Source organism: Mirounga leonina, unplaced genomic scaffold (assembly GCF_011800145.1).
Source record: "Mirounga leonina isolate KUSES-001 unplaced genomic scaffold, KU_Mleo_1.0 Mir_173, whole genome shotgun sequence".
Taxonomy (NCBI): domain Eukaryota; kingdom Metazoa; phylum Chordata; class Mammalia; order Carnivora; family Phocidae; genus Mirounga; species Mirounga leonina.
Genome location: NW_023270447.1, coordinates 83,129,182 through 83,152,350, shown reverse-complemented (window position 1 = coordinate 83,152,350; position 23,169 = coordinate 83,129,182). Strand labels below are relative to the sequence as shown.

General features: G+C 51.7%; 1 protein-coding gene across 1 annotated transcript in view; it reads left to right on the top strand.

The window, feature by feature from the left end:
• Positions 1–23,169, top strand: part of FHAD1 (forkhead associated phosphopeptide binding domain 1) — a 122,202-nt gene that overhangs the window by 78,330 nt on the left and 20,703 nt on the right. The window contains 11 exon segments of the mRNA XM_035019737.1: positions 10–167; positions 3,398–3,505; positions 3,744–3,851; positions 7,083–7,190; positions 10,828–10,935; positions 15,479–15,652; positions 17,466–17,691; positions 19,044–19,128; positions 19,652–19,758; positions 21,369–21,528; positions 22,928–23,060. Coding sequence (XP_034875628.1) covers positions 10–167; positions 3,398–3,505; positions 3,744–3,851; positions 7,083–7,190; positions 10,828–10,935; positions 15,479–15,652; positions 17,466–17,691; positions 19,044–19,128; positions 19,652–19,758; positions 21,369–21,528; positions 22,928–23,060 — 1,475 coding nt within the window.

Genomic DNA, 23,169 nt, shown 5'->3' with positions numbered 1-23,169 from the left:
TCGTTTCAGATCAAGATCCATAGTTCTCAGGAAACTCAGCAGTCTTTCATGCAAGAGAAGCTGCGGGAGCATCTGGCAGAGAAGGAGAAGCTGAATGAGGACAGGCTGCAGCAAGAGGAGAGGCTAAAAGCCAGAATCAAACGGCTGATGGAAGAGAAGGCGGTAAGGTGGTCCCCGTCGTTTTCTTTACTCCTGGAAACTGACAGAATGGCCTTTTCTGAGAGCATGTACTTGGGAGGAGAAATCTCAGCAACTCCTCGTTTGATGCTATGGAAGTAAATTAATTAAATAGGTGAGTAATGTTGGAGGAATTAACATGAAGCTTGAATTCGAAAACTCAATTTAAAACAGTAAAGTTATTGAAATTCCTGGAAAGGGTACCTTATTAGCTCAGATACCACAGTCGATTTACCAAGTTCGAGTCATTGCTGCCGGCCCTGGTTTGTAACCGACCAACTGTCTCTTGAGTATGTGCAAGACCAACTTCACATTAGTCTTCTGCTCTCTCTTGATACATATCATAGGAAACAAACAGCCAAGATTGCTACTTACTTTTCTAAAAACCAAGCCAGTTACAAGATACTTTGCAGTAGCACCTCTCAAACTTAGAGGTGCCCAGGAAGCACCTGGGGAGGCTGTTAAAATGCAGATTCTGACTCGGGAAGGTCTGGGGGCAGAAACTGGCATTCTGCATTTCCAACCAGCTCCCAGCTGGGGCTGAGAGCACAGGTCTGCAGACCACATTTTCAGCAGCAAATCTTGGAGGAAGGTTTTCCCAAAGTTACCTGATAAGCACCACCTGGACACTTGTTAAAAATACAGATTCTCAGGCCCCAGCCCAGACCCACTACATCAGAATCTCTGGAGAAGGCCAGGAAACAGCATTTAATGAACCGGTTCTCATCTTTGTCCAAGAGTCGGCCCTTTTTGATATTCAGGGACTGCCATGAATTTTTAACTACTTCACTGCCACCACCCTAGATCCATGGCTCATGACTTTGGCTGCCCTTTTGTCACTTAGGAGATTAAAAGGTCCTAATAATGGGCGCCTGGGTGGCTCAGTCGTTAAGCGTCTGCCTTCGGCTCAGGTCATGATCCCAGGGTCCTGGGATCGAGCCCCGCATTGGGCTCCCTGCTCGGCAGGAAGCCTGCTTCTCCCTCTCCCACTCCCCCTGCTTGTGTTCCCTCTCTCGCTGTGTCTCTCTCTGTCAAATAAACAAAATCTTTAAAAAAAAAAAAAAAGGTCCTAATAATGCCTGGCCCCTCTCCTCCCACTCCCATCCCCATGTTCAGCTCTAATTGCGGTGAGGGTGTAGCTGGGACTGTAAATCCTCCTGGGTGGTTCCCAATATGCAGCCATGGTTGAGAACCACGGCACGCTGTCACGGCTCCCACCCACCTGGAGACCACAGCCCCAGATCTGCTGGACCCCCCCTCCTCCCCTGAGGAGGGCTGCACCTGACACCCTCTGCACCTTTCCTCAGTCGCAGCTGCATGACTTCTGGCTTGTACCCCCCCTCCCTGTCACACGCACCAGCTCTGCAGACCTCTCTGCCTCATTCAGCCTCTGATTCATGCCCAGTTATCTCAAGAAATCTCTCTCCTCCTTCTACCTCTTCTTCTGTTTGCCCCTTTCTGCTTTTTATGAAGGAAAAGACTAAAAAGGGAACACTAAAAATTGCATGTGGTCCCCTGAAGGCAGTATTAACAATAGCCTTAAATCAAGGTGAGCCCGTTTTGAAGGTCAGTTCGACATGGAAAAAGCCAGTGTCATTCAAGAGAGGAAAACAAAACCAGAAAGAACTGGAAATCTTCAAAGTCCTCACAAAGCTCTCCACCTGCTTCCTTGCTCCTCCCTGATTACCCTCTCCCTTTCCAAATGTCTTATTTGACTTTTAATTTGGGGTTGACTTTTTCCACTGCGGGTGTGCAGTATTTCGGCCCCACTGTGTTCAATGCCAACTTGGGCACAAGCCTGGGCCTCCCAGATGCCCATTTATAACCTCGATCCTGATGCAGACAAGATCCTGAAGCCAGCCTTGCAAATCCCCTTTAAACAGAATGAACCTCAGTGCACACCACCGCACGAGGAGGGGAAAGCACTATCAGGTACCCACCCAGACGGTACCCTGCTCATGGTCATTATTATCCCATTGAGGGTCATCACTCACCAGACACTTGGTAGATCAACTTGACCCGAGGGACTCAGCTGAAAGTACTATCCGAGACTTAACAACACAGGTCCCAATTTTATTTTTATTTTTTTTAAAGATTTTATTTATTTGAGAAAGAGATAGAGCACAAACCGGGGGAGGGGCAGAGAGAGAGAGAGAGAGAGAAGCAGACTCCCCGCTGAGCATGGAGCCTGACTCGGGGCTTGATCCCAGGACCCTGAGATCATGACCTGTGCCGAAGGCAGATGCTTAACTGAATGAGCCACCCAGGAGCCCTGCGGGGGTCCCAATTTTAAATGAACCTTCCTTACACCATAAGACACCATCACCCCCACCCTTTCTAAAAATACATGTGTCAAAATTCATTAATTAAACTCCTTCTCATGAATCCTGACTCATTTGAGGACTGTTTGAAAAGTAAGAAATTCTAGGTTGCTTTATCAAGCTAATCCTTTTTTGTTATGAAATGTTAACAACGTGCACTTAACTTGTGCACACACTCATGATTTAGATCAGGGTCAGCAAACTTTTCCCATAAAGAGCCAGATAGTATTTATTTTCAGTTTCGCGGGCCACGCTGCTCTGTCGTGACTGCTCAGCTCTGCTATTTGGTGCAAAAGCGGTCATAGGCAATCTACAAACAGTGAGCAAGGAAGTGTTCCAATAAAACTTGAGTTACAAAATGCAGACAGCAGGCCAGATTTGGCTGGTAGGCTATGGTTAGCCAAACCCTGGCTTAGAAAACAGGCTCTCGAGTCAAATGGACCAGTATTCGAATCCCTGCTCATGTGATTTGCTAGCAAATTTGACAGATTCCTTAGTCCCTCTAAGTCTGTTTCCTCCTCTGCAAAATAGAGATCACAGAAGAAATGACTGACCCTTATTAATGAACGGTGATCACGTGCCAAGTGGTCTGTGTTCAGCCTCTCATCTGCCCCTCACATTCACCCAATGCAGGAAGCACTATTATTGTCCCCATTGTACAGATAGGGAGACTGAGGCTTCTATCGCTTCTCACCTTCCTAGGGTCATGCACCTGGAAAGGCCCAACCTGGGGCTCTGATCTGGGCCTGCCTGCTCTGGATCCCTTGCTCCTCGCTACCCACAGTCTCCCCCATGGGGTTGTTGTAGGAGTAAAGAGCTAGCCTGTGCAGTGCCTGGCACAGAGTCCAGATTCCTGCCATGGTAACTATGTCTATTAAACAACAGTCATTGACTTTCAGGCTTTGGAGGAAAGCATTACTCAAGAGAAAAACAGAGCAAAAGAAGCTTTAGAAGAAGAACAGAAGAGAATCCAAGAGCTGGAGAATCGTTTAGCCTGCCAGAAGAAGGTATGCTGCTGGGGGAGACAGAGTCGGCCTGAGCCCAAATCAAGGTCACGCACCCAGGGAGGACCAACCTGGGGCTCTGAACTGAGCCTGCCCACTCCGGATCCCTTGCTTCTGGCTGCCCAGTCTCCCCCGTAGGGTTGTGGTGAGCAGCGAAGGGCTACCAGTGTAGTTCCTGGCACAGAGTCCAGGTTCCTGCCATGGTAACTATGTCTATTAAACAGTGGCCATTGGATTGCAGGTCTGGGAGGAAAGCATTACCCAAGAGAAAAACAGAGTGAAGGAAGCATTAGAAGAAGAACAGACCAGAGTCCAAGAGCTGGAGAATCACTTAGCCCGCCAGAAGGAGGTATGCAGCTGGGGGAGACAGTCGGCTCGAGCCCAAGTCCGGCTTGCGGGCCATGTGGAAGTGAGTTCTGAACCACGGATGATGGGGGTAGAGCGTGGCAGAGCTTTCCTACCGTGATCTGTCCTTGGGAGGGTTCGGCTACTCTGGGAAGCAGTGGGGCTCAAGGAGAGAGCCCTGGAGTCGTAACTTGGACAGCCAGTTGGAAAAACTGTAAACATGCAGACATAGATGGAACTTGAGAGACAAGTTGGTGCTGGTGACACAGCGTCTTCTGCATGGAGACTGTGTCCCAAAGCATAGACAGGCAGGAGGTACAGGGTCCTGGGACTTCAGGGCTGTGTCAGTCCTCCCAACAACATCCTAAAATCATCTAGCCTTCAGCTCCACCATCAAGGAATTTTGTACAGGCCAGGGCAGTCCAACCCAGTGGTGATGCCTTGGGCTGGCAGAAAGTTCTTCTTTTAGGTTGAGCACAAGCAAACTCTTTCTCCCAGAAGAGCATCAATCCCCCACTGGCCTCCCAGGCCCCTGCAAGGCCTGTCCACCTCCTCATCCACATAATAACCTTTTAGAGGCTTGAAAATGAGACATCTGCTCCTTTCCAGACCCGGATATGCCCTTGTTTCTCCTGGAGCCTGGCCTTGGTCCCCTCCTCTGGCCTGCTCTGTTCTCCAGAAGGCACAGATTGGCAGCTCACTGGCTGAAAAGGGCCTGGGGACATGTTACGTTTGGCCCCCAAGTATTTTATTTTGAATTCATAACATTTACTTAAAAATCCAGATTTCCATCCTCTCCTGAAAAGTCAGAAAATCTGGCCCCATTTCCACTTGGCAGAAGTGGATGGGAGCTCAACCAAGCAGCAGGGATTTCCCACCGTCCCCACCATTCCCTGTTGCGCTCAACGCAGCCCACTTCCTTGCTGGCACCTGTCTGGCCCCTACAGACACCTGAGTTTGCAACCCCTGCTCTGTTTTCTTCCCGAAGTGCGGTGGCCAGAATCGGCCCCGGTTCTCCAGCCATGGTGGCCCAGGGCAGGACTTTGCTCCCCTGTTGGAAGATTTTGCACTTGTACTGATGCTCCCAAACCAACTTTGGGGAGCGCTCTATGACCTCGTCGGCTCAAGCTTGCCTTGTGGTCGCCCTTGGACCTCGGAGTCTTTTTCACATACTGTTCTCATGAGCTCTTGCACCCCGAGGGGCACAGAGGGGTGAAGAGCGCAGGCCTTGCAGCCATGTGAGAAGCAGGTGCAAATCCTGGCTGGACGACCTACGGGCCTCGGCAGCTCGCTCAGGACCCTCCTCCTTTTGGGACGGCTGCAAGGGTCGGCGGTCATGCACGGTGAAGCATCTGACCCAGAGTTGCTGCTCGGTCAGTGTAGCTGTTAGAATTATCACAAGCCCTTCTCTCCCTATCGGCCCCCTCCCCATCCTCACTGCCCAGAGGGAAGTCCTCGCCCACGCACCGCTGCCAGAAAGACAAGGAGGCGGGCCGGGCAGAGCCCGTGCGGTCCCACCTGATCCAAGGAGGGAAGATGTTTATGTGCCAGGTGTCACCTGGGGTCACCTGTATGGCTGTGCTCGGCGGCCTGTGTAAACAGTGTCACAGAGGCCTGGCCCTGAGTTATCTCTCCAGGGGTGCTGACGAGGAACAGAGTCTCCCAAGGGTTCACGGGGGCCAAATGCCACTGAGAGGTCAACAGCTCAGCTCGAGGGCCCGGGGCAGCCCTTGAATTTAGAGATGTCGAGGTCACGGGGGACTTCAGGAGAGAGATTTAAGGAAGAAGGCGTGATGGGGTCAGCCTCACTGCAGGGGAGGAGCTGTGGCTGGGTCACCCCAAGCCTAGGAAAACGGCAGCCTACCTCTCCCAGCAGAATCTCTCTGTGGTTTCTTGATGGGGAAATCTGAGATAAAAAGTCCCAGGCACAGACTTTAAGCAACCTCAAATGGTTCTTTGATTTTTCTTTTTATTAGGCTTTCTGCCACATTATCAGATGAATTTTTAAGGGCAACAGAATGCTAGGCCATAATGCAAGTTCTGAGGTAACGTTAGAGGTGAACTCCCATTACCTGCCTGGGAACTTGGGAGCAGAGCAGCGGAGGGGGCCAGGGCCCGTGTGTGTCGCGTCGTGCAAAGACGATCTTCCCCTTAGTGCCCCTCTCAGCTGCAAAGGAGCTGCCGAGAGCAAAGTCGTGAGTATAGATGCGAGATCAGATGCAGCAGAGCTGACCCTAAGTCACTGGAAAGTGCTTGGGAGTCTCTTCCACAAATTACAGGAAACCCCGACCCCCCCCCCCGACCAAATGTTCAAAAGCAGTGTGCCAAGTCCCATGATGCTACTGTTCTTCTGCTTTCTCTAGGGCTGCTATTGGGATTTTTTTTGTAATGAGTTTTCACTACAAAATAGATAGTATTTCAGCCAGGCTCATCAGGGCAGGCTAATCTCTGGGACCCTAGCCACGGGTTATAATGGAAACCATGTTCCAAGTTCCAGACATCTTATGGTCAAGCTGGTGCTTAGAACTCAACCCATTTGAAAGCTCACGTGCCCTTTCTTGCAGGGACTAGAAACGGGGGCCTTGTGGGCAATTTCTATCCTTTGCGATTGGTGTTAGCCATTTACTTCCTAAATAAAATTCCTTGAGCACGAGTACCCAACCACATTTTTCCCCATATGCCCTCTCCGAGCCCCACGTGCGAGGTCTACCCCCACCCCTTCTAGAAATGGGTGTTGCGGCTCATGAGTTCAATACACTGTCCGCATCTTGAAACCTGGTTCTCTTTAGGAGATTTATTTTAATAATAGGATATCCATTATTAATGAGATTCTTCTCCTTATCAGAGCGACTGCCTGGTGCAGTGATAATAAGACAGACCCGGTTCCCTCTGCTCACGTGCTCCCTGCCGAGGGCCTCCGGATGCAGGCCGTGGGCCGTCCTCTGCACAGGGCTCAAATCCTGACCTCACCTACAGCAAACTGCATGACCCCTGGGCCTTCCGCACCTTTCTGTTCCTCAGCTTCCTTGTCTACAAGCTGGGGCCACTAACTCGTCCGCTAGGGTCACCGTGATAGGGTTCACTGTGTGTGACGTGCTGGCCATGGGCCCCAGCAGGGGATACTCACCACCCCCCAGCGTGGGACCTGCTACCACTATTAGTGATATGGCCAGAATGAGCAGTTTCCCCGCCCGAAATGCGCAGGCAACCGAAAAGACTGGTCGTTGATTTTCAGGTTTTGGAGAGCAGCATGGCCCATGAGAAAAGGAAAGCAAAGGAAGCTTTAGAGACAGAAAGGAGAAGAGTTCAAGATCTGGAGAACCACTTGACCCAACAGAAGGAGGTATGAGGAGCAGAGAGATAAATGGGCCATAGCGGCCAAAACCCCTGTGGAAGGAGCTCTGAGGCCAGACAGGAGGCCATGGTTCTACGCCCCAATGGAGAATATGGCAGGCCAGTGGGCAGGTGCTGGGTGGCACTTCCGTGGGAAGTGGCCAATGTCGAGTACAACTCACTAGTTGTATGACCGAGGGCAGGTCACTTAACCTCCAGGGCCTCAGTTGCCTCCTCTGTAAAATGGGCATGGTAACAGCCCCTGCCTGGCAGGATTAAATGAGTAATATAGACAGAGGGCTTAGACCTGCACCTTGCACATAGATGGCCCTCTACATAAGCATTCCCCGCCCAGCCACCGAAGGCAGAGAGATGCGCTCCAGGAGAGAACCCTTGGGTTGGCGTCTGGGTGGCACTTCCGTGGGAAGTGGCCAATGTCAAGTACAACTCACTAGTTGTATGACCTAGAGCAGGTCACTTAACCTCCAGGGCCTCAGTTGCCTCCTCTGTAAAATGGGCATGGTAACAGCCCCTGCCTGGCAGGATTAAATGAGTAATATAGACAGAGGACTTAGACCTGCACCTTGCATGTAGATGGCCCTCTACATAAGCATTCCCCGCCCAGCCACTGAAGGCAGAGAGATGCGCTCCAGGAGAGAACCCTTGGGTTGGCATCTGGGTCAGTCCCTCAGCCAGCAACCCCCTCCTCCTCACGGAAAGGTATTTATGACACAATCCAGCATGGGCACCGTAGAAAAACACTCGCTCCCAGCTCTGGTCTCCTGGTTTCATAGATCTTTTATAGAGACACAAACAGTTGTGGAGTAAGATGGCATAGACCGGTACCTGACAGGCTCGCATAGCAGTCCCATGAGCAAGTGCCGGAGATCCGGAGCGGATGAGAAGTGCACCCTCAGGGAGAGGGTGACAATGGTTTGGGCAGGCCCGAGCGCCATGCCTGGGGAGCGCTGGAAACGTCCACCTCTAGCCACCTCCACCAGCCTGGGGACGGGGCCCACCAGCCACACGGGCCTGGAGCAGTCATGGAAGGCAGGCCTAAGGCTGAGAGGAGGGATGTCACTCAGGTTAACCCAAACACCCCAACCGCCCCCCCCCCCCCCCCCCAGAAGTCAAAGAAGGAGCTGGAGGCCAGGGCGAGAACTCAGTGACCTGCGGTGGCAGCTCCGTGAGCTGGGCTGCAAGGCCGCAGGGGGCACCGACGTGTGCTGGCCCTCAGGGAACTCCCAGGAACAGAGTACTGACTCCATGAATTGTTCATTTCTGTTCCATTCATCCACCCACAAGTGCTTCCCGAGTGCCTAGCAGGGGCCAGGCCCTGTTGGGCGTAGGCGACACCACAGTGCACAGTCCTCCCAGAGCTTCCACTCTAGGCTGAGGGACAGACACCACATACCCAGGGGCACACGAGAACTCCAGGGCCACAAGCCTGCAGGGAAGATCAAAGGGGTGGACTAGAGAGTGGCCCCATGCAGGGAGGGCCTCTCTGAGGAGGTGACACTTGAGTGAGACCTGGAGGGGAGAAGGAGCATGAAGGGAACATCTGGGGGGGGAGAAAATGCCACTGGGTAAAGTGGCCCAGCTGCAGGGGACAGGGACCTCCCTTAGCCGGAGGGACAGGGGCAGCGGTGTGAGGAAGGAAACAAAGCTGGAACAAGATGGAAGCCAGATGAGGGGTCCCGGGGAAAAAAGCCGGAGGGAGACGCAAAGGCGGTAAAGCAGGAAAGCTTGGTAGGCAAAAAGTGCCAATTCTGGCTCAAATCCCAGCTCTGCCCCAACATGCTGTTTGACCCTGGGCAAGTGCCTTGCCGTCTCTGTGCCCCCATCTGTAACGGTGTAGTGGCAGAACCACCCTAGACGTCTGTCGTGAGGAGTCAGTGTATTCATTATGAAGTACCTGCCCAGGTGAGGTCAGCGTCCAGGTGGGGTGGGGAGGATGGTGTGGGTCCAATGAGGTGGGGGGGGGGGGGCAGACAGTCCAGCAAAGACCTTGGCAGTGGAACTGTGTCAGCCCGTGCAGGGAGTGAGGTCAAACTTAGCAGCTGTGCCTAGAGTGTCCCTTATACAGATGGGCCAGGAGTGGGGTCTTGAGGCGCTGGCTCCTGCCGTGGTGCGGTGGACACTGTGCCCGACTAGGTATGGGCGTAGAAGCAGGTCTCTGCCTCTGGGGAGGGTGGGGTTTTAATCAGGATGACACATAAGTCAAGGTCCAGAAGCCAAGTGGCCATATGGTTAGGGCAGGGCGCTGGTGTCCCAGCGTGCACCGCCACTCCCTGGTGGCGTGACCTCTGTACATTATCCGTCCCCTTACTGCCTCGGTGACAGCCACCATGTCCTCACCTGCAGAATGCAACTCGCTGGGCAGACATTCTGGGGGTTTGCCGATGAGATGCACGGATGCACTCAGTGCCTGGTGCCCAGCACTCGTGTTGCAAGCATTTCAAGAGGAGTCAGTGTCAATCATTATTTTCAACTGCGACCCGCCAAGCGGCGCAGAATCCCACGGGGCACGCAAAAGGGGGCCAGCAGCCTCTTCCGGCTGGCAGGGTGGGGGCTGGGCAATCTTAAGCAGACATGGCAGCAGGCAAATGCCAAGCTCGTGCAGGGAGGTGAGTCAGAGCCCAGGTGGGGCTGGAGGCCTGTGCAGAGCAGGGCAGGCGGGATGGCGACCGCAGACACAGGCTCCGATGGCAGGACTGTTGGAAAGACTCTTTCTCCAGGGCCACGCAGCCCCAAAGCCTCATCCTACCCCCAGCACCGCATTCCCTAGGACAATTTGCAGTCATTTTTCTTTTTTGCCAAATAATGTATGTTCACGCAAGAAAATATAGAAGATACAGACCAGCGAAAAGAGGAAATGTAAATTGCCATAATCCCAATCCCCCAAAATAACCGGTATTTACATTTCAGTACACATCTCTTCAGGCCCTTGTCTATGCATACATGCATATATTTAAAATATTTTTCTGTGAACTTTGTGTTTGTATGGGAGCATCACTGCAAGGATTCCAAGCTGCAAATTGAGTTTTCCAACCCCCCCTGCACTGTGTACTTCCTGGGGCTTGTGTAGGTGAGGCTGGTCCTCAATCCCCACCTCCATGTCACTGGACCCGCGGGCTACATGTTCTCAGTTCCAAATGGTCCTGGACATCAATTTTTGGACCCAAGCCTTTGAAGGCTGGAGAGAGCCTGAAGCCACAGGTGTGTCAGGTCTGCTGGGACAGGAGGTGTCTCCCCTCCACTTTGCCTCTCCTGCCCCACCTCCCAAGAAGCCAGGTACTTCCCAAAGGAGGGCCCACATTCCAGTTCAATTAGTGGCTCAGTGCCAAACGCCTTGACCCGAACACTCACCAGCACGTCACTTCCTGAACACAGGCCCGAAATCCTGAACGATGAATAACCCTCTCTTTTATGCGGTGACAAACAGACATGACCTTCAGGTTCTCACCGCCGTGGCGGGCATGCCAAGACTCCCACCCCTCTCTCCCGTGAGCATCCTGTTCCCTGAGCCTTATTCCCAAGCCCTGACTCACTGATCTGGGCAATTACTAATCCTGGCTTCCCTCATGGTGCCCCTTCCCTTCCTCCCTCGCATACACTCCCTCAAACCAGTTGTCCCTGACTTCCAGATTTCAGAGAGCAGCCTCGCCTACGAGAAACACAAAGCAAAAGAGGCCATAGAGAAGGAAAAGAAGAAGGTGCAAGATCTGGAGAACCACATAACCAAGCAGAAAGAGGTAAGAGTCTCAGAGAGGAGCAGACACGGAGACGCCCAGCACGGTTAAGAGCAGGGCTCTGGGGCGCCTGGGTGGCTCAGTTGGTTAAGCGACTGCCTTCGGCTCAGGTCATGATCCTGGAGTCCCGGGATCGAGTCCCACATCGGGCTCCCTGCTCAGCGGGGAGTCTGCTTCTCCCTCTGACCCTCCTCCCTCTCATGCTCTCTGTCTCTCATTGTCTCTCTCGCAAATAAATAAAATCTTAAAAAAAAATAAATTTAAAAAAGAGCAGGGCTCTGGAGGCAGGCGGTCTGGGTTCGAATCCCACCTCTGCCGCTTTCTGCCCATGCAATCTGAGGCAAGTGTCTTACCATCCCTGTGCCTACGTTTCCCTAGTTATGAAGTCCAGATAATGACCATAGATCAGCCCCATCGAGTGGTGAGGCTTGATTGCTCACAAGCTCATAAAACACAGAGGAAAGTGTCTAGCACTCAGTGAATGCTCTGTGTGTCGGCTCCTTTTATTTTATTATTATTATTATTATTATTATTATTATTATTATTATGAGCTCATAGCTGGGATGTGGAGGGGCAGAACTGAACCCCACACTGTCCCCCTCCTCTCCCTACTATCCTTGAACAGTGTGTAGCCTCAGCTGCTGGGGGTCACAGAGGGGATGTCAGGAGAGGGATGCCTGAATTTCCCACCACCTGGACAGCAGCGTCTCCGCCGACCTTGTCCCCGTGGGCACCACGACCTGCCCAGTCAGACCGCACTGACAACTGTTCCTGGGAGGAGCAGACAGGTTGTTGATGGGACCCTGTCTTAGGCACCTCCCCGCTGTAGGACAGAATTCACTCCTCCTGGGTCCCAACAGTACAAGGGACACACACACACAATGGCTAATATCGAAAAAGTCAAGGCAAGGGATTCAACACACACCCTGACAATAGGGGGTTAAATTTCAATGCAGGTAAACACAATTTCAGAGGACTTTGAAGACCAGAGGGGACGAGAAAGGTCTTTGCGTCTATTCACATCAATCTTAGATCATTTTCTTTAAAGCAAGATTCCCAAACATTAGCATGCATAGAATCACTTGAGGCGGGGTTGGGGGGGCGGTGTTTAAATGCCCATTTCCTGAGCCTTGCCCCCAGAGATTCGGATTCACCGTCTAGGGGGTGGACTCAGCAATCTGCATCTTTAACAAGCAGCCCCACGTGGTGCTGGTGCATTTGGAACACCGCTGCCCCAGAGAGATGGGCATCAGTAAACCACATCTGCATGACCTATCAGTCCCAGGCACGGCTTCCTAAGAGGAACCTTAACCAACTGGAGCGTGCCCAGAGAAGGCAGACCAGAGTCGGGGGGAAATGATGCAGGGCTTGTCAGCCAAGGCTGGTGCACTGAGGGAGGGCGGGCAGACACTGCGGGCCCACAGAGCCCCCAGGGCGCAATCTGTTCACACACAGCCTTGTTTCCCCAAACGATTCACCATGGATCTTCCATAAAACACTTCAGTTCGGGGCAGGAGGAAAGGAGACATTAACATTTTTAAAGTAGATTAGTGAGGACATCAAATGGATCAGGGATGAGACTAATGCCAACAAAACCCCACAAAAAATAAAAAAAATAAAAAATAAACGTGTATCAGTGAAATCAACAAATGGTCAGTTTTTACTCTAACAGTTACAGCGAAAGGGAGGGCTCAGGGGGCTGCACAATTCTCTGGATCAAAGTGAACTGATGGCTCGCGGATACTGAGCCATTCTCGGTACTCAACCCAGAGAGAATCTGTCCTAAGGATCATCAGATAGAGGACTCTGCTGTGCATTCAACACCCTCAACAGCCTCAGGGAAAACAACAGTGACATCAGAGGGCGAGGTCTCGTGACGGCCCTCCAGGCAGACGGGGGGGCATCACACCGGACAAGGAGAAACGGGACCCCTCCCCAGGAAATCCCCATGTACCAGGAAATACCAAGGAAGGGCAAGGTCAAAGAACCACCCAGACATAGAGTTGCTTATTCACATGCTGTTTTACTCATATACACAGAAGAGCAATGGGCACAAAGAAAGGAGAGCGGGGAGAAGAAAAATAAATCCAGACCCGGGGGCACAGTCAACTTTGTTGTCCTGTCCTTGGGTCAAAGAGGCTGAGTGGTTGGCAAGGAGCAAAGATGCCTGGCAGTGCGTTCTGCCCTTGGGCAGCTTTGCGGCCCATCAAAGAAACCATCGGTTTGCTGTGGATTCTCGGGGACAGCTCGAGTGTTTCGCTGCAGGTGACAGGCGGCTCCGTGGGATGCCTGCCCGCGTCCCTGGTGAGCACCTTCTCTGGCCAGGGCTGCACGTGGTCTGCACTGCACTGGGATTTCTCAACAGTCACGGTGATGTGAAGGCCCCGAAATAGAATCAGGTGGAGTTCAGTGGTGATACGCAGAGAACGAAGTGGCTCCCACGTGAGGCTTACAGGAATCACATGACGAAAATGGATTTTTCTTGTTGTTTTTAAATCCGTTTCCCTTCCCAATTATAAAAGGAGCAACTATTTACAGAAAACCATTCGGAAGAAGATAAAAAACTGCCCATGATTTCCACTGAGCAGAGTTACCACTAGTGACATTTTGATGGGCTTCCTCCCAGACCATCTACACATTGATCCTTATTACAGACATCGCAAACATCCATTTGTTACAAAGTGATTTACCCCGTTACACTGTGCACGCTGACCTGGGTGCTATATTTTAACTGAATACATTACCAAAACGTCTCTATGGCATGGAACATTCTTCCACGACCTGCCACGGACAGCTGACCAGGGTTTGCACTGCGTTGGGTGGACCCCAGTTTATTGACCTGTCCCCTGTGGTTGGGCCCTGGGACTGTTTCTCACTTTCCACTCGAGTGAAAAAATGCTTGGCTGAACAGCCCTGCACGTCAGTCCTCGCGAATGTGTGCGGTTATGTCCTTAGGATAGATTCCCAAAAGTGGAATCGCCAGGTCACAGGGTGTAAACATGTTCAGCCTCTTGATACACGTTCCCAAATAAAAGGTCCTACCAGTTTATCCTGCCAGCAACAGAGTCTGAGAAGACCCAGCACTACATCTCATCAACTGCTCTTTTACATTGGATGAAATAATGCTTGTGAAAAGCCCGCCTACAGTATGATTCCAAGTCTGTGACATTCTGGAAAAGGCAGAACTATGGAGACCGAAGACCAGGGGTTGGTGGAGGGGAGGGATGACTAGATGGAGCATAGTGAAATTACTCTGCACTATACTATAATGGTGGATACGTGTCATTATACATTTGTTCAAACCCGTAGAGTGTACAGCACTGAGTGAATGAACCCTAGCATAAACTACGGACTTTTGGTGACCGTGTGTGTCAGCACAGGTTTATCAGTTGGAACAAAGGTACCATCTGGTGCAGGATGTTGATGATCCCGCACAATGGAGTGGGGAGAGCGTATAAGAGAGCTCTGTATTTTCCTCTCAATTTTGCTGTGAGCCCAAAACCGCTCTTCAAAAACAAAGTCAAGTAGGGGCGCCTGGGTGGCTCAGACAGTTAAGCATCTGCCCTCAGCTCAAGTCATGATCCCAGGGTCCTGGGATCGAGTGGGGAGCCTGCTTCTCCCTCTGCCCCTCCCCCACCCTGCTCATGCTCTCTCTCTCTCTCTCTCTCTCTCTCTCTCTCTCTCGCTCAAATAAATAATCTTTTTTTTTAAGATTTTATTTATTTATTTGACAGAGAGAGACACAGAGAGAGAGGGAACAAAAGCAGGGGGAGTGGGAGAGGGAGAAGCAGGCTTCCTGCCGAGCAGGGAGCCCGACGTGGGGCTTGATCCCAGGACCCTGGTCTCATGACCTGAGCCGAAGGCAGACGCCCAACGACTGAGCCACCCAGGTGCCCCAAATAATCTTTTTAAAAAATAAAGTCAAATAAATAAAGTTCATGAAGCCCCCACCCAGGACCAGTCACAAAGCTTACATTCCGCATGGCCTGAGGAGGGGCTCCCAGAGGAGAGTAGAATTTGGGGAGTCCAAGGCTGGAAAAGTGGATCCAGGAGGAGGGATGAGGTGTGCACGGACATGACGAGGGGAGTCCACCTTGCCGGAGCCCAGAGGGAAGAGGGGAGGCCATCCCTCCGAAGCCAGGGAGGGATGCGGAGGAGGGTGCTGAAGGCAGATCCTATGGCGAAGGGGTAAAGGAGCTCAGCACATTTATCCTGGAAAATAGATTTAGAGAGAGACATGACAGCCCTCCTCAAATATTTAAAGGGCTGTCTCATAAAAGAGAAATAAAACTTGCTCAGTGCACTCCAGGTGACAGAACTGAGCTCAGAGACCAGAAATCACCAGGAGACAGTCTCAGCTGGAGAGAAAAGCAAGCTCTATAGTAACTGGGACCTTCCCAGGAAAGCATGGACTTTGGGCTGAAAAAGGGACAATAACAGAATGGAGTTCACCTCCTTTCTGAAAATGGGGGGCCGGGCCAGGGGGCGGCTAGGGGAAATATTCATTCCTGAATTTCTGTTAATTTGATGTTTGCTGTTTGTCCAGGAAATAGACTTAAAAGTACAAAAAGAAGATCTTTTAAATAATAAATTAAATGACGCACTGGCCATGGTAGAAGAGACTCAGAAAACCAAGACAGCTGAGAGCCTAAGAGCAGAGAGCCTCACCATGAAATTAAATGAAACGTTAGCTGAACTGGAAACCGCCAAGACAAAAATGGTGAGTTGGTGCCTTCCGGGGCCGGGAGAATCTTTCCCTCAATGAAGGATCGCAACGCTGGGAGAACTCATGATTTAGACCAGGGGCTCTCAGCCTGGGCCCTGCTGGTGCCCCAGGCTGGTTAACCCTTTCTTGTGCGCAGCCATCCTTTGCATCACAGGATGCTTAACATCACCCCAGGTCTCACCTGCTAGATGCCAGTTGCAGTCTCCCTCCAGACATGTCAACCCGCAGTGTCTTCAGACTTTGCCAAATGTCCTTTGGGGGGCAAAATCACCCTCTATTGAGAAGCACTGGTCTTGAATAAAAAGTGAACTGAGGCTACAATGCCCTCTCTCCAGGAGTTCTAAGATGTTGTAATACAGGGTCCTCACAGGATCAGGCTGAAGGACTGAGCAGCCCCAGACCTTAGTAATCAATGACTATTCCACAGACTTTAAGATAATGTTTTAAAATTTAGCTCGGCATTCAAGGCCCTCCACCATCAGGGCTCAATATTGCACTCATTCGTCATTCATACATTCAACCAACAGGTCTGTGGGCAAGGAAGTAATGAGGACTCATCTGGCCAAAGTACGCAAAGTGAATTTGAGAGAGACTGGAGTTGGAGAGGCCAGCTCAGGCTGTGGCAAGACAAGACATCTCAATTTAGAGGAGGCATGATCGCTAAAACAATGTGTGTGTGTGTGTGTGTGTGTGTGTGTGAGCTTCAGGATCGGGGGCTGCAGCCCAACATGTCAGCTGGGAATAAGGAGCAGGAGTCTGATGTCATCAGGAGAGCCAAGGAAGGAGTGGTCAGAGAAGCAGGAGGGGAGCAAGGATGAGGCATCGAGAAGCCCCGAGAAGAGCCTCAGGAAGGGCAGGGCGGCTGAGGGAAAGGGTCCAGCTCACCTCTTGGTGATGATTGGGACTTTTTGCTTTTAAGAAATAGAAATTTGGGGGGCGCCTGGGTGGCTCAGTTGGTTAAGCGACTGCCTTCGGCTCAGGTCATGGTCCTGGAGTCCTGGGATTGAGTCCCACATCGGGCTCCCTGCTCGGCGGGGAGCCTGCTTCTCCCTCTGACCCTCTCCCCTCTCATGCTGTTTCTCTCTCTCTCTAATAAATAAATAAAATAAAATCTTAAAAAAAAAAAAGAAATAGAAATTTGGGGCTCCCGGGCGGCTCAGTTGGTTAACGTCTGACTCTTGATCTCAGGTCTTGATCTCAGAGTCGTGAGTTCAAGCCCCACGTTGGGCTCCCTGCTGGGTGTGGAGCCTACTTTAAAAAATGAAAAAGAAATTTAAAAAAAATACGAATTCATTCTCTTTTTCTTATAAAATTGTTCATTTGTTAATTCAACAAATACTTATTGAGCATCTAGGTCTAGATGCTATGGCAGGGATCTAGGCACTGGTGCTGTGGGTACATTGGTAAATAAGGAAAAGTAAGTTTCTGCTCTCCTGGAGCTTACATTCTAGTGGGAATGGGAAATAAAGAAACAAGATCATTCAGATGGTGATAAGCACATCGCGGAAAATGGAAGCAGAAGATGGAATAGAAAGTGTCTCGGTCTGCTCCTTTAGACAGGCAGTCAAGGAAGGGCCTCTCTGAGGGAGGTGACATTGGAGTTGAGACCTGAAACATGAGAAGGAGTCAGCCATGCAAGGAGCTTGGGGACGAGGAGAGTACTGTGCAGCAGGAACAGCACGTGCAAAGGCCCTGAGGTGGGTCCAAGTTCCATGCCTGTGGGTGCAAAAGGGGCATATTGCTATTGTCGTCCTTGACATCACACCCAGCTCCCAAGATCACACTAATGATGTCCCTGTTTTCCCAGCTCATCATGGAGGAGCGGATACAGCTGGAACAGCAGACAGTGAAGGCCCTCCAGGAAGAACAGGACTCACAGAAACACGGATTTGAAACAGAAATCAGGGAATATAAGGAGCAAATCAAACAGCACTCCCAGACGATCGTGAGCCTCGAAGAAAGACTCCAAAAAGTGACTGAGCACCATAAAAAAATAGAAGGAGAGATTGCAACCTTGAAGGACAGTGATCCAGGTCGGTCCAAAGAGAAGCTGAGGAAATCTTAGCGTTTGGGGCAGGTTCTGATTATCCCGTGGGTCTCAATAGGCTGATGAGGGGCCCAAAAAGGCTGCACCTCGCTTGAACACTCCTTTTTTCCCTGGAGGCACCATTTTCTTCCCGTTGCACAACAAGGTTAGGGGCCCTCGAGGCCCAGGTTAGACAGAGTCACAACAACGGGACAGGACGTCCTTTGTGCTGAGCCAGCGAGCCAGTGGAAATGCACAGACTACCAGGCCTTTCAGAGCCTTCTCTCTGCCCTCAGGAGTTTGCGACTTTGCCTAATGGCCTTTCATAACCAGCTTTAAAAAGAAATCCAAAAGGGGCTGAGAAAAGAACTAAGGGTGTGAGCACGTACTCACCCTAAATGACCGAGGCGACGCAATGCATTGCAAAGATGCTGAGCTCTCGGAGGAGAGTTGAGGCCTCGGGCCAGGGTTGTTCTGAGTGCCAGCAGCACCCCCCCACACACACCAAGGGTGACTACCAGAAACGTCTGCGGACAGTGCCAGATGTCCCCGGGGAGGGGGGCAAACTCACCCCTGATTGGGAACCATGGTCCTGGTCTCCAGCCAGCTGACAAGCTGTCGGGGCTCACGTCATGCTTTCATTCACTCGACGCTCTTCGTTAGGTTCCAAGTTTACTCTAGGCGTTGGGGATTCCATATGGAATCCAGGCACAGTCCCTGCAGTTCATCAAATGACGGCCCTGACAGGTGACCCAGTCGGAACAGGGCACCATGGCCCAGGCATGAGGCGGGACTCAGTCTCCCAACCCAAGGTGAGGTCAGAGGGAGCTGGGACCCGAAGGGTGACAACAAAGTAGTCACATTTAGGTCAGAATCTGCCAGAAAGCAGACATTCCATAAACACCTGATGAACGACTAAAGGTGCGACCAAGGATGAGGATGGAAACCGGCAGGCGGTGGGCTGAGGAGTAAGTGTGAGGAGAGGACAGGACAGGACTTGCCTGGGAGGAAAGGCCAAATAGGGAGGAGGCGTGGTCCAGTGGTTGGGGCTCCACTCCTCACCGGCCTCGCTGACTGGCCACCGGCAAGTTCTGTCCCTCCTGTGCCCATTTCCTCCCCTGCAAATGGAGTTCATGATCCCTGCCTCATAGAGTAGCTGGAAATATTTCATGAGCTCGTACGTGGGGGGTCCCAGTCTGTGCTGCAGAACCCATGGTGGGGCTCATTAGGTGGAGAGGGCGGCAGAGTGTAGGGGGGTGGCTAAGTTGGAAAAGACGCAGGTGTGTTTATAAGCCCAGGGGAAGGAGAGCATCAGTTGCATGCGGACTGTAATGACGCTCACGGGTCCCTCTGATTCAGCCCAGGAGGAGGTGATGCAGCGAGACCCCCCAGCGGCACCTCCGATGGAGAGCAGTGTCAAAGACGAAGTATGTGACACCTTGATGTGAGTACCCAGGCCAGAGACACCCCTCCCCACCCCCACTTCTGGCCACGTCGTCGGACCCTGAAAAAAAGGAGTCGAGTCTGGGGTCTTCTCGCTGTCATTTGAATTTCTCGATCCTCTAGCAGGTCAGGATGATGTCATGGTAAGATCTGGGTGGATCTATGTTCAGATCCCAACTCAACCCCTTGCAGGTGTGTGGCTCTGGGCAAGTCACGTCCCATCACTGCACCTTAGCTTAATCACTTGTGAAATAAGCTGGTACTTGTCATAGCTCAGCCTCAGATTGAACCCAGCTGGGATCCTCTGTCCTATTTCCCTATATATATATATATTTTTTTGCATCAAAATGAATTTTTGCTTTGAGAATTTTTAAAGAGCGTGCTTCTCCCCCTTGCTGGGACTGGTATCCCTCGGACCCGCACTGAAGAAGGATCACTTTGCATTTCTACCTGGCCCCTTCCAGGCACTGGGGACATCCTGGAGACTGAGGTGAGCTGACTTGGCCTGTCTTTGTGAGTTTCAGAGGGGATCTACTGACCGCTCAGAAGGAAATCCTGTCTCAGCAGGAGGTCATCATGAGGCTAAGGAAAAACCTCACGGAAGCCCACAACCGAATGTCAGATTTGAGAGGTTTGTATGATTGCCTGTGTCTCTTGACTTCCTGACCCACTTTGAGAAAGGAAAGAACAGGCTTAAGAGTTGGAAAGCTTAGCATTAAAAATCCTGCTGACCTGCTTTCCTGGGCGGTCACAGAATTTGAACATTTGTACTTCGGTCAGCAAGACAGATGCCTGATCAGGGGGCCACAGGGAGCATTCTCAGAGGGCTTCAGACCTCTGCATTGAAATGCAACTTTCCTTTTGAGAAAAATGCCCTTTTGCCTTAGAGGATTTGTCTCTGGAGGCAAAGGCTGGGAGGGAGGGCATAAACCCCAGCACCCCCCAGCTCTGGGACCTAGAGCAAGGTATTCTCTCCTCACCTCCCCTTCCTCCTGTGCAAAATCACCTACAACAGACCTATTTCCTGGAGCTGGCTGGACATTAGGGACCTCCTACACTAGGGACCAAAGAGCACGAACCAGTCTAGCTGAATATTCCTACTTTTTGCTCTTTTTCTCTCCCCGCCCCAACCCCATCCTTTTATTTCCGCCTCCCCTCTTTTGCTTCTTATAGACATTTTCTCCTTCCCAGCCCCAAAATGCACAGGCAGGTGGGAGTCAGGAGACAGAACCTGGTTTGGGGAAGTCAAGGGAGGGCGAAGAGCACTCCTCTTGTCTTGTCCCCATCTCAAACCCTGTGTACCCCCAAAACCTTCAGTGGTATTTGCTCCCCCTAGAGCTATACTGTCAATGCCCCCAGGGCATTTATGGCTGAATTTTCCCAAGAGTGATTGTTTTCATACTAAGGTAGGAGAAAGTATAGTAGAGAGGCTAGCAGGTCCAGTTCTAGAATTAGGAGACGTTGGACCTGGTTCTGGATCTGCTACTTATTTTAGTCCCCGGAGTTTCGGCAAGCACCTTTCCCTCTCCAAGCCTGTTTCTGCCTCCGTGAAGTGGGGCTGTGACCAGTAACTCACTTGGAGGGTTGCTATGAAAATCTGAGGTAATGCAAGTGTCTCCGTTTGGGTTTTGCCAACAGAGGCTGACCCTGAGACCAGAATGCTCCTGCCGGTGGTGGGTTTGAGAGGCGATCCCAGGACCAGCAGGAATGGAGGTAGACTAGAGGCAGGAGAGGGACGAAGGCAAAGAAAGCTGTGTTGTCAGTCAGGGGCAGAGCAGGCAGCTGGAGCTGAATTCTGCAGGGGGCGAACGCTGGGGAGCAGGGTACAGCCCAGCCCCCGGGTCGCCCGCCCCAGGGGTGAGGGGAACTGGGCTGTGAATTCCAGTCTTGGGTGGAGGCTGATGCACCTGGCAGACCCAGGAGCAGAGCAGACCCCAGAGGCCGGAGAAGGAACACCCTTAGGCAAACAGATGCAGAAGCAGGCAGCCGAAGGTGGACCAGGGAGCCCCCAGAGGCCACAGGTGCAAAGGCTTCTGGAACACTGGGGTCAGACAGGGCTTTGCTGTCATTTGCTAAGACACAGGCAGACCCCCTGGCTGTTACTAACACCCCCCTAGTCCCGCCGCAAGAATTCCTGGAGCGTGGACCGCCTCATGGTTCTTGTAGACCTGGCCGATGGGCCGTGGCCCTGGCAGAGCCCTGAGGCGGGAGAGCCCCTCACCAGCTTTCCTGTCTCTCCAGGGGAGCTTAATGAAAAGCAGAAGATGGAACTGGAGCAGAACGTGGCGCTGGTCCAGCAACAAAGCAGCGAGCTGAGAGCGCTCAAGGAAAAGATGGTGCAGCTGACGGGCCTGGTGGAAAGGAAGGACAGGGAGCTGGAGGTCCTCAAGGAGGCGCTCAGGTGTGTGGGAAGGCCCTCATGGTATAGGGGGCCCAGACACACCCAAGTGCCCAGGGAGCCTCCCACGTGGAGGTCACTCAGTAAATGTTGAAGGGAGGGAGGGAGGGAGGGATGGATGGCAGGCAGGCATGTGTTTCATTACTGCACAACCTCATCATTTAAAACAGGGTTTTGCTTAGTTCTGTGCCTCGCAAACATTCCTGCCCAGTATTCCAGAGGACAGGCCTCAGCTTAAATGCCACTTCCTCTAAGGAGCCCTCTGTCACTTACCCTCACCAAACAGAGCCAAGGGCTCCTACTCTGCCCGGGGTCTCTCAGCCCCTGCACTCTGTACAACCTAACACTTCTCACACAGCCAGGCTGCTATGGCCTGTTTGACTATCCACCTTCCCCATAAGGACCCCATACAGACCTTGCCTGCTGTTGACTCCCCAGCATTCACACAGTGCCTGGCACATAGGGAACTTTATAAATATTGATGGAACCAACGTATAAACTGGGGTAAAAGAAGTCAGCTTAAAATAAATGTAAGATTTCATTGTCATTCCACGGATTAGTCTGAAAAATACATGTGAGTTTGCAGTTTCATCCACAACTTGCCTTTATTTTGACATAAGAGTAATGTTTTCTCCAAGAAAGGTTGAGTAAAAGCCACATCTTGTGACTACCCTGTAGCTTCATATGCCTCCCGGCTCCTGGCCAAGACAGATTCACATAGTGGTTAAAGACACAGGCTGCCTGGATTCAAAGCCAGCCACCTTCACTTACAAGCTTCATGACCACGGGCAAATTGCTGTGTGTCTCTTTCCTTGCCTGTAAAATGAGGCAAAGAGAGTCCCCAACTCATGGGATTGTTACGAGAAATAGAAGGGTTAACAAGTACAAAGTGTTAGAAACAGCAGATACGCGGTAAATGCCCCAGCAAATGCCCCAGCGGGTGTCCCGCAGACCTAGTATGGGGAGCAAAAGGGGACAGGTGTCTGCTGCCCTGGCCACGATTTTAGAAGTCCCCTGAAACTAAAGTCTCCAGAAATCTGCCGGCAGGAGACTTGAAGACCCGAAGGTTTCAGTTACCTATAAAAATGGAGTTCCTTTGGGGCGCCTGGGTGGCTCAGTTGGTTAAGCGACTGCCTTCAGCTCAGGTCATGATCCTGGAGTCCCGGGATCGAGTCCCACATCGGGCTCCCTGCTCGGCGGGGGGTCTGCTTCTCCCTCTGCCCTCTTCCCTCTCGTGCTGTCTCTCTCATTCTGTCTCAAATAAATAAATAAAATCTTTAAAAAAAAAAAAAATGGAGTTCCTTTTTCTGTTCTGTCATTGGCTCCAAAGGTCAGTCGTGGTTCCTGGGACCTCAGGCTGCCAGCCATCCTGCTGTCCAGTGACTCATCTTCTCTGCCCTAGGGCCTCCCAAGAGAAAAACAGAGTCCAGCTGTACAAGGAGAAGGAACAGAAGCCCAGGAACACGGCCCAGATGTGTGACATCTCGGTGCAGATAGAACCGGTCCACACTGACAGTCTCTTGAGCAGTCAAGAGGTGAGTGCTGCTGAGGCCTGGCCACTCAGGGGGACAATGCTAAAAAAAAAAAAAAAAAGAGCCCCACGGTGCCCGTCTTTGCTTCTGAAAATATTTGCATTCTAAGTTC